The sequence below is a fragment of the Monodon monoceros genome, unplaced genomic scaffold (assembly GCF_005190385.1).
Source record: "Monodon monoceros isolate NGI ecotype Baffin Bay Population unplaced genomic scaffold, NGI_Narwhal_1 Super_Scaffold_15, whole genome shotgun sequence".
Classification (NCBI taxonomy): domain Eukaryota; kingdom Metazoa; phylum Chordata; class Mammalia; order Artiodactyla; family Monodontidae; genus Monodon; species Monodon monoceros.
The window spans coordinates 50,343,726-50,354,992 of NW_021703771.1; the positions used below are offsets into that span (position 1 = coordinate 50,343,726).

At 40.4% G+C, this 11,267-nt stretch overlaps 1 protein-coding gene across 1 annotated transcript; it reads left to right on the top strand.

Annotated features, from left to right (window-relative positions):
• Positions 1-3,574: 3,574 nt before the first annotated feature.
• Positions 3,575-7,916, top strand: FABP7 (fatty acid binding protein 7). The gene is made up of 4 exons (XM_029223985.1): positions 3,575-3,738; positions 4,199-4,371; positions 5,604-5,705; positions 7,545-7,916. Exons 1-4 carry the CDS (start codon positions 3,666-3,668, stop codon positions 7,593-7,595), a joined length of 399 nt encoding a protein of 132 aa, XP_029079818.1. The 5' UTR covers positions 3,575-3,665; the 3' UTR covers positions 7,596-7,916.
• Positions 7,917-11,267: the final 3,351 nt, after the last annotated feature.

The window sequence follows — 11,267 nt, forward strand, 5'->3', positions numbered from 1 at the left end:
ATGTTTTATTAAGGGGAACATATAAGAATATTTTGACATAACAAAATAAATTGGTCTGAGAACTTCTACCATAAGGATGGTTTGTGTAAATCGATTAATTAGTTGCCTAGATTTAGCAAAAAAGAGAACGTATAAAAAATTCATAGGTGGGGCTATCTTCAGGGACTGGTTCAAAGGCTCAAATGATGTTGGATGTGTCTGATGTATAAGCTTTGCTTCCTCTGGGCTTGTTTCATTTCAGACTTTTCACTACAGCCTTTGGCAGCTTCAGGCTCACGTCAACACAACAGCAAGTCCATGTTAGTCCGCATTGCAGGTTTAGGGTACTCTAGTCACTGACTGGAAACCCTGAGCTCCAGACAAGATTCCACTTGCCTGCCCCACCAGATCCGTGCCAGTGCCTGTGAGCAGCCATGGGGCAGCCTGTCAGGAAAGGGTGGAAGGGTGGCTATGAGTCCTGACTCGATGCTGGGCCAGGCTGTGGGCATTGTTTGATCCATAACTTTTACTGTTTAGGCATATGGCATGTGAACCTCTGTTTGGATGCTTTTTTTTTTTTTTTTTCGGTACGTGGGCCTCTCCCGTTGCGGAGCACAGGCTCCGGACGTGCAGGCTCAGCGGCCATGGCTCACGGGCCTAGCCGCTCCGCGGCATGTGGGATCCTCCCGGACCGGGGCACGAACCCGTGTCCCCCGAATCGGCAGGTGGACTCTCAACCACTGCGCCACCTGGGAAGCCCTGTTTGGAGTCTTACTCCGAGTCCTTCAAAAGTTAGAGGCAGGTCTGGTACAGGCAATGATAGGAATTTTGGTCTTTAACCTGAGAGCAGGAAAAAGCCATTTGGAGTTTAATCAGGAGAGGGACAAGATAAGATTTAGCTTTTTAAAAATAGTTTTACCAGAGTATATTTGACATAAGATCAATTGCACACATTTAACATGTACAACTGATAAATTTTGACACAGCAATGTATCCATTATCACAATTGAGAAAATGAAAAGCAAAAAACTTAAACATTTTTTCTTCCAGTTTTATTGAGATATAATTAACATACAGCACTGTATAAGTTTAAGGTGTGCAGCATAATGACTTGACCTACATACAAGATTAAATGATTATCACAATAAGTTTAGTGAACATCCATCACCTCATCTGGATACAAAATTAAAGACATAGAAAAAATATTTTTTCCTTGCAATGAGAACTCTTAGGATTTGCCTTCTTAACAACTTTCCTGTATAACACACAGCAGTGTTCATTATAGTCATCATGTTGTACGTCACATCCCTAGTACTTATTCATCTTATAACTGGAAGTTTGTTCACTTTGACCAGCCTTCATCCAATCCCCTCTCCTCCTACCCTCTGCCTCTGGTGACAACAAATCTGACCTCTTTTCCTATGAGTTTGTTTGTTTTTGAAGTACATTTGACCTACAACACTGTGTTAGTTGCTATTATACAACACAGTGATTCGGTATTTCTATACATTTCCAAACAATCACGATGTTAGGTCTAGTTATGATATGTCACATAGAAAGATATTACATAACTATTGAGTGTATTCCCCACACTGTACATTTCATACTTGTGACATTTATTTTGCAATGTTAGTACCTCTTAATCTTCCTCGCCTATTTCTTTCCTCCCTCCAGTCCCCCTCCCCTCTGGCAACCATCTGTTTGTTCTCTGTATCTATAACTGAACAGAACAAAGTTTTGAAGAACACATTCAACTAATGACTTATCTAGACTATATAAAGGACTCTTACAATTCAGTAGAAAGAAACAATCCAGTTGAAAATGGACAATAGATTTGAACAGTTACTTCACCAAAGAAGATAGATTAACAGCAGAGAAGCACATGAAAAGTGTGCTCAGCACCATTAGTCACTAGGAAGATGCAGATTTGTATTTTAAAAGGTCACTGGCTTCAGCCTAGTGAACGGCGGAGATCAGGCATGGCTGCAGGGAGAACAGTTAAGAGGCTGTTGCCATAGGACTAGTAAAAGACAATGGTTACTTGAATTAAGAAGGTGGTTGTGGGGATAGGGGGAAAGTGAGAGGTTAGAGACACATTCAGGAAGGAAAATAGATGGGCTCTGACATTGACTTTGATGTAGAGAGTAAAGGTTAGAGAGGATTTCAAGTTTCCTGGCTTGTGCAGTTGGGCGGATGATGCTGCCATTCACAAACATGGTGAAAACTGGAGGAGGACCAAGTGAGGGGAAAGATTGAGTTTATGTTTTGCGGTACCTTTGAGACACCAAAGTAGAACCACAGAGCTGACAGTTGGAGTAAGATGCATTCTGAGCCTTGTCTCTTGTATTTGGTGTGGACAGAAGCTGAAAGGCAGTGGGCTGAGATTGAAATGGGAGGAGAGAGAGAGAGAAGAGCAGAGACTGCCAAGTCAGAGTCCCCTGATCTGTCCCCATGAAAGGGGGGGAACCTGCTTTTCATCAGCAGTCTGCACTAATAAAGCAGGAAGAAACTCTGGGTAAAGGGGAGTCTGAGTCCCCCTTTAAATATGTTATTACTTAGAACCCTGGAGATAGCTTGCCATCCTTGAGATGCCCTAAGCCAGTACGAACTGAAGCCAAAGTCTTCCGATTCCCCACCTCTGCTCCAATTCTTGCCCCCCCTCCATTGCTAACTCACAACTAGTATACAGATGTAGATGTGGCCTCAGGAAATCAAAAGGTTCTACAGTGCAGGTCATTTAAAATCTTACCAAATGAACTTCTGTCCAGTTTTTCCACTTCGATTCTACAATCTGTTGAAAGAGTGGGGAAAAAGAGTGTGTTCTGCTTTATTTTTGTAGCTCATTAGTGAATCTTAACCATACTCGCCCTTAGGTCCCTTTTCTATCTTAGTCTCGTTCTCATAGCCTTAGAAAGAAAAATGGGATCTTTAAATTCACTCAGTTTGTGCTGGGAAGAGGCCAAAATTAGTGTCCCATTAGTACTCAGCCGGAGTGGTCTTCTAGCAGTACAATCTAGGGAAGGTATTTACACCCCCTCCCCCTCCTCTTTCCCGAGTCTGGCAAATTCTAGCTCATGTTTTGCTCTCCCTATAAATACGAGAGAAAATAAAAGGCACTATTCAGTCTCTTTTGTGTGAAAAGTCTGGCGTTTCAGTGGTTTTCTTTAAGGCGGGGTCCTCATTTGCAACCAGCTTTGCCATTAACGGAAATCAATCTGAATGTCCTACTGTGCGTTTTTTTCTTTCCTCACAGTCTGAAATGGCCTTTGCCAAGTTTTCGGGCTGAACCTGAAAGACCTTCTCTCATTATACGCTCCCTGCCTCCAGCCTCACTGAATCTTTGCAGAGATTTCTCAGGCAGAAGGGCTGCAGTGTGAGGTTTGGGAGGAACTCGACCTACTCCGCTAACCCAGTGGCCTGAGCCAATCACAAAGAGGATTGGAACTTCGCTGAATGCCCCCCTTCCCATCTCCTCCCCCTGCAACAGCCTCCTGGAAAGAGGGACATTGGAGGGATGTGTTTGCAATTCAAATCCTTGGCTTTCTGCCTGCCTCTTTTCTTAATAAGAAGGCAGGAGCTGCTGTGAGGTGCAAAGGGGTCTTCCGAATTGCTGTGGCCCTAAGATCCGAAGATCCTTGCCTCTGCCTCTTTTATCTGATTCTGAAGCTAACGGGAAAAGGGTAAGGATGGTGGAGGCTTTCTGTGCTACGTGGAAGTTGACGGACAGTCAGAATTTTGACGAGTACATGAAGGCTCTAGGTAGGTAAAAATAAGATGTGCTTTCTCATCTTAACCTGCAGCTTCAGATACTTGCAGATTCCTTCTTCACCCATCAGGTTAGCAAGAGACAAAGACAGATCACATTGTCGTAATCAGGGTGCTACACTGTGTGTTTCTCACAGAATGGATATTTAAATGTAGCATTTGCCTGCTTTCTTGCTTAGGGCCAAATAACGGAGCATTTAGTATTCTGGGGAGGACATGAAGCTTCTGCACCTTTTCCGCTTTTTCTTCAGCATCCTTTTACTATTTATGCTTCCAAATAAGCATCCGCTTATTATTACGGCTCAGTAGTTGTCCTGCATAATTGATGGGCTAAACATACTCTAATGAAACTTCCGCTTTAGGACATAGATTCCAGAATAGGAAGGTAGATTCCTGCTTTGTGAGCTATTTTGGAAGTTGCAGCCAACTGTACTGCTTCCTTTTGCTATTTTAGGTGTGGGCTTTGCCACTAGGCAGGTGGGAAATGTGACTAAACCGACAGTGATCATCAGTCAGGAGGGGGAAAAAGTGGTGATCAGGACTCAAAGCACATTCAAGAACACGGAGATTAGTTTCCATCTGGGAGAAGAGTTTGATGAAACCACTCCAGATGACAGAAGCTGTAAGGTGAGGAGCTGCTCCTTCTCTGAGGGTGGGGATGGGAAGGAGAGAATAAAAGAGAGAAAGTCCTAATATTTCTTTTTTTCTAGGTGATGGGAAGTGAAAAATGTTCTCAGTATTTCACTTCAGAGAGAAGGACCAAGAGTTAATTTTGCATCCTAGTGTTCATAGCTTATATTCTGAATAATGGGCACCTACTATAGCTCAAATCTTGAATCTGTTTCTTTCTTTTTTTTTTTTTTTTTTTGCGGTACGCGGGCCTCTCACCATTGTGGCCTCTCCCGTTGCGGAGCACAGGCTCCGGACGCGCAGGCTCAGCGGCCATGGCTCACAGGCCCAGCCGCATCGCGGCATGTGGGATCTTCCCGGACCGGGGCCCGACCCCGTGTCCCCTGCATCGGCAGGCGGACTCTCAACCACTGTGCCACTAGGGAGCCCTGAATCTGTTTCTTTACCATGTGTTTTTCTCATTTTATATTAAACCTGTATTTCAGAAAGTATTTAATAGTGTTCATTTGAAAGACTGCATTTTGTTTAATCTTTCTTTTGCCTCAGGTTGACTCAATCAATAGCTTGCCTCATTCTAAGACTCTGTTTAAAAGAGTAGGATGATTAGTCAGAAAGCACTAGTTCAGGATTTTTATTTCTAATACGTAAATTTTTGCATTTATATGTACACATTTCAATCAAATTATGAATTACTAGAGATTTTATAATAATGACTCTGGAAGCAACAGAGGAAATTGTACTACTTTGATAAGTAGTTGATCACTATTTATTCAATTATCACTCTTTTAAAAATCAACTCAGGGACTTCCCTGGTGGCACAGTGGTTAAGAATCCACCTGCCAATGCAAGGGACATGGGTTCAATCCCTGGTCCGGGAAGATCCCACATGCCACAGAGCAACTAAGCCCGTGTACCACAGCTACTGAGCCCGTGTGCCACAACTACTGAGCCCGTGTGCCACAACTACTGAAGCCCGCACCTGGAGCCCGTGCTCCGCAACAAGAGAAGCCACTACAATGAGAAGGCCACGCACCGCAACGAAGATTAGCCCCTGCTCGCTGCAACTAGAGAAAGCCCACTCTCAGCAACAAAGACCCAATGCAGTCAAAAATAAATAAATAAATGTTTTAAAAATTTTTTAAATAGATAAAAATCAATTCATTTGGCTTCCATATCAGAAATCTGATGTGTACCTACTGATATATTCTGCATTTTGTTGTTGGTTTCAGTCTGTTGTTAGCCTGGATGGAGACAAACTTGTCCATGTACAGAAATGGGATGGCAAAGAGACAAATTTTGTAAGAGAGATTAAGAATGGCAAAATGGTCATGGTAAGTAGGAGCAATTTCCCCTTCCTGCTTCGTTGCCCACCCCTCACCCCCTCACTTCCCATCTCCTTCCCTGTCCCTCCCTCCCTCCTTTTCTCCTGTCTTTCCTTCTTTAACAACATTAAATCACTAGCAAGTTTCTTTAATCATGTGTAAAACAGGAGAAATAAAAATATCTTAGCTAATTGTTTCCTCCACTCTGCTTTTTTAATTATAGAAAAAGAGAAAAGTTCTACTTAAGTGTAGTTTTAAAAAGTTGCCATTGATTTAGCTAAAACTGTGTCAAAAGAACAGTTGTTGGATTACCGTAATGTCTAATCCTCCAATGAAATCTGAATATAAAACCAATCATCATGAAAATATAGAGATGATATTATATTATCATTTGCTGAAACTCAGAAAAATTACCTTATAGCTTCTGTAATAAATGAGAGCTTTAAACATTTTATATTTTAGTTTATAAAGGTTTCACAAGTTCAGTGCAGATAATTTGGAATATAACAGGAAAGTGTAACAAAAATATGAAAATCCTTTTTAATGTCCCCTTAGAACTATTTTGGTATTACTTCCTTCCAGTCTTTCTTTTTAATGCATCAGATAGCTTTAAAAACATGTCTATTCAATACTGGATAGTCATGTAAAAATTATAAAATAAAAAATAATTTAAAAATAATTTCTCTAAAATGGAATTTTGATGACATTGAAGTAGTCAATACATCATTTGTGGGTTTTTTTGGCGGGGGGTTGCTTTACATATTCCTTCTAAGATAATAGCAGGAAGGGTCTTTTGGTTTTGTTATTTAAGACTATTGATTAGTTTTCTTCTCCTTCCCTTGACTACCAGCTAGCTGTTCTAGGTTGAGATAGAGGGCTTACATATTCATTCTTCATTTCCTGGGTGGAAGTGGGTGTGGGGAGCAGAGGGACAGTTTTCCTTTCATGTTGATGAACATTTGCCCACGTTTTCCTGCAGTGACCATCACCATCATCAAACAAACAAAAAAATTCATTTATAAAGGATTCAATCTGAAGTTCTCCTTTATGATTTTTTCTTTATTTTTTTCCTGAATACAGAAAAGTGGATAGCTCAGCTTTGGCATGTATGACGGTGATCAGGCAAGCCTGAGTTCAAACAAGGAAATGAAAGTAATGGATGACAAGGGCACACTATACTCTTGGAAATCACAGGACTACATGAAAATGATGAACACTAAAAAACACTAAATTTTGTAAAGAGGATTTATAGCAATTCTTCAAGTTGGATTAGATACAAGAGCCCATGTTGCACATTATAGCCACATAACCACCAAGGTTCACATAGGCTACAACATGACAGCCAAAGCAACGAGAACGTTTGTACATTTCCCTTTTCCTGCTGATTGTGGAACAAATCATTGCAAATACCATTTGTCCAAATAATTTGGGTTTTCAAAAAACTCTTCAAAATTTATCTAGGTCATGAATTGTAAAGTATTATGAAAACCTACTATAAATTTTATATACTTTTTAAAGCAGATAGCTAATCTGTTCCAATTACCCTGATAATTTAAGGCAAAAGGAATTCTTTTGACCTGAATCTAGATAATCTCAGTTTTTGCCTCATATTTCTTTTAGAGACATGAACTGTGTATACATGTCATTCACGAGATAAATATAAGGGTTTCTTTTCAAAAAATGAAGACTTATGCAACATTTAATGTTTGTAAATGCCATTATTCTTTTGTATAATACTTAAATCATATATATGATAATCTTTAAAATAACATAACATGATAATCTTTAAAATTTCCAGCTACTGATGTACCTGTGTAAAAAGATTTGGTTATCTTTTGAATCTTTCAGACTCTTACTTTTGGCGATGTGGTTGCCATTCGCCACTATGAGAAGGCATAGAAAACATCCTGATCTGAGGCTGGAGAAGTTCTACAATCTTTCTGTTTACCCAAGTCTCAGTGCTCTACTGCTGTTACAGCACGGCCGATCACTAATTAGAAGGTTATCCTTGGTGTGGAGGTGGAAAATGATGACTTCAAAACTTGTTTTAAAGACTTGTTACTGCAAGCAATCAAAGCCATTTTTGATCTGCAGATTTATCACATTTTATAATTCCTATTAAAATTGTAAACTACTTTTTTTAAAAATAAAGAAGGGAATACATTCTATAATTTCCAATGGAATGCAAATCAAATTGGAATAAAAATCTTACACCCATGAGAAATTTGTTGTTGTTAATATCACTAATCTGGCTGGGAACTATATATTAGAGAGTTTTAAATAGCCTTTTTTTATGGCATAAAGTCAGCTGGGGAAGTTAGCACTTTGTTTAAAATACTAATTTAAAAAATAAGCAGAAGCCCAGGGAAACGTGGAAAAATTTGGATTGGTACTTCTGTAGAGAATTTGGGATGTCCAGGATCCAAAGGAGCTTTGTTATGGTGGGCTGGACTGCACGAATGACCTCTTGCTACTAGAAACAGGCAGTCTGAAGAAGCAAGCTGATATACATGAAAATGTCTTATTAAAGAGTAAATATAATCAAAATCTCATATAATCAAAGTGTCATGTAATTCAAGCTTCTTATTGAAAGGTAAATAGGACCAGGGAGTGAATTTTATCCGAGACTATTGTAACCGAGTAGGACCCTATGGGGCCTTCCTGGGACAGGCTTTCCTCCATATCCTCTGCTTTAGCTCCTCTCTGAAGTACCTAGATAACAGTATTTGATGCACATTTCCTGAGTTGTTTTCCAGATGTGAAAACCCCCCACCAAACAGAAGATGTTAACTACTTGATGACCATGAGCACATAGCCCCCAGGCCTCCTGGAGCCTAAGGACTGATAATGTGAACCCTTGTGGCACAACCCTGTTACCTCACCATCAGTCAGTCAGAGAACTGTGCATGAGCTCATCACATACCCTGCAACCCCACCTCCCTCACCTGGCTTTTAAAAATGTTTGGCCAAACACTTCAGGTAGCTCAGGGCTTTTAGGGCAGAAGCCACCTGTCTCCTCGCATGGCCCTGCAATAAACCTTTCTCTGCTCCAGACTCTGACGTTTCAGTTTGTTTGGCCTCATTGTGCATTGGGCACAGAACTTGTGCTAACACTATAAAGATGTATCTCCAGACAAGTACACTGAGCTGAACAAAGTCTATAAGTGCTAAAATGGATAAAATGGAGTGTGCAGAGGGCATTGTGTGTGTGTGTGCCAGTGTGTGTGTGTGGTGGTGGGGAAGCAGGGGTGTGTGAGGTTGATGGAACTGAGTTGACCAAAGGAAGGTAAATATCTGTTTATGACTGGCTAAGATTTGCATTTGTAAAGTACAAATATTATTTCGTATTTCACTGTTTATAAGATGATTTTTGTACATGTTTTCAAACCCACAATGTGAAGCAGGTAAGGCAGATATTATTATTTTTACTTTACCGATGAGGAAACTGAAGATTCGATGAACATGCCCAAGTTCTCTTGACTAGTGAATAATACTGAGAACTGCAAACCTTGCAATCTTCCCGCTTATTTCCTCTCAAAAATTAATATTTCAGCTAAATTTTCTTCTGAAACAAAAATGTAAGATTTTATTTTCCCTGAATTACTCCTTAGGAAAACTTTCCTGTTAGCCTCTGTGAAGGTTGGTGCATGGGGCAGGGAAAGGGTAAATATTTATCAGGACATTCAGTATTCATTTTTAATCAACCCAATATTTTCAGTAAGTTTCTATAAGTTAATTCAAGGTCCAATTAACTTACAGATATAAGTATGAGGAAACTTCCCTTAACTTACACAGTTCAACACAATGATACTATTACCTGACTATTGTATTACTTTTTTTTTTTTTTTTTTGCGGTACGCGCGCCTCTCACTGTTGTGGCCTCTCCCGTTGCGGAGCACAGGCTCCGGACGCGCAGGCTCAGCGGCCATGGCTCACGGGCCCATCCGCTCCGCGGCATGTGGGATCTTCCCGGACCGGGGCACGAGCCCGGGTCCCCCGCATCGGCAGGCGGACTCTCAACCACTGCGCCACCAGGGAAGCCCTTGTATTACTTTTAACTACTGCAGTAAAGAGTAGAAAAAATCTAAAGGGCAGCTATAGGATTTAACCCGTGAATGTACAATTATTACTGAATGTCAGGATATAATGGTCTAGCTCAGGTTACCATTACTAAAACTAGAGTCTACCTTTGTCTTTAAAAGCATGAAACAGAACATAGAGAGGGTGTTTGCTCCAATAGCTCTGAAAACCTTCACCTCTGCTTCTGGAGGAAGACTGCTTTCTCTTGGTGATTTCAGCCTATGCTCTGATAGAAGCACGGCTTCTGGCCTCTCTATTCTTAAAGATACAAGGGCAAGGATAGGGATTTAGCTTCGTCTCATTATAATTAGGTCAAATAACATCCTGGCATTCATTTCCGTAACAACTGTCTGAAAAATGGAAAAGTTTTGGGATGGCCTAGTGGGAAGCAAAGTTACACTGGGTTAAAAGCTCAAGAGTTGCAGTGGTAGATCAAATGCAGTTTTCTAGGAAGACAAATAACACGGATATTTACTTCCTAAATGTTTACAAGGTAGTTACAAATCATTTTCCTTCAAGCTATATTCTATCTCATACAGTAACCTGCCAAGGTACTAACTTTTCTGGTTTGCCTCTTTAAAAAGTTTTCAACACATTTGAAAAGGAGAAACTACTAAGCCCAAAGGCAATTTGACCAACTGGCCCTGGAAGAACATCTCTGAAATTCCAAGATCTCAGATACTGACTATGCTAAAGGTTGTCTTGTGAAATCTAGTCACGAGCCACTTTGTCACTGGTGCAGTCTCTCACCCAGATACACATGCTCACAACAAATTACACCTACACCTGGAACATGGGGACCTACAAATACATGCCCAGGTGTGAGGTATACACCCAGAGATGGTAAGGCACTGTAGCTTTGTGCTCCTCAGAGAGAGGGTATAAAGGAAAACAAAAGAAAGCAGAGGGAGTCAAAGGGAGGATAGTGTTTCTACCCATTAACTCAATATGTTGCCTTTTTAAAACTGCAAGCACTTCTTAGGTTTCAAAATGTGTACGCCATATTTTATGCTTACTTAAGAAGAATTATTTCACAACCAATTTACTTCCAGTAAAGCTGACTGAAAATTGGCAAAAGAAGAGTGAGAATTGCTATTTTTACAATTTTTTAAAATCCTTTTTCTATCTTTCAAAATGCTTGTCCTAGAAACATGAAAGTTATATTGCTGTCCTTAAAGTTGTTCTCTCACATCCATTTTCCTTTTTTTAAAAAAATCTTGCTCCATTTTCCTCCACACTCTTGAGGCTGTTGACTGAGAAACTCCAAGGACAATTTTTTCCACAATAGGAAAGCACTTTGGTTCTCCAAAGGCTTTTGATTCATCCTAAAGCTGAAGCAGAACTTGAACAGCCCTGGCAGCCTATGAAGCATAAAATGGAGGCACCCTAACTCCCATTTCAAAGCCCGTTTCATGAGACACTTTCCCATTAAATTACACAGCATACAAAATAAGGTTTTCTCTGTTGGGAAACAAATACACTTTACAACAT

Coding starts and splice junctions, on each gene's coding strand:
- FABP7 (XM_029223985.1), top strand. CDS start 3,666: ATGGTGGAGGCTTTCTGTGCTACGTGGAAGTTGACGGACAGTCAGAAT. Junction 3,739..4,198: donor CGAGTACATGAAGGCTCTAG/GTAGGTAAAAAT, acceptor TTGCTATTTTAG/GTGTGGGCTTTGCCACTAGG. Junction 5,706..7,544: donor AGAATGGCAAAATGGTCATG/GTAAGTAGGAGC, acceptor TGAATCTTTCAG/ACTCTTACTTTTGGCGATGT.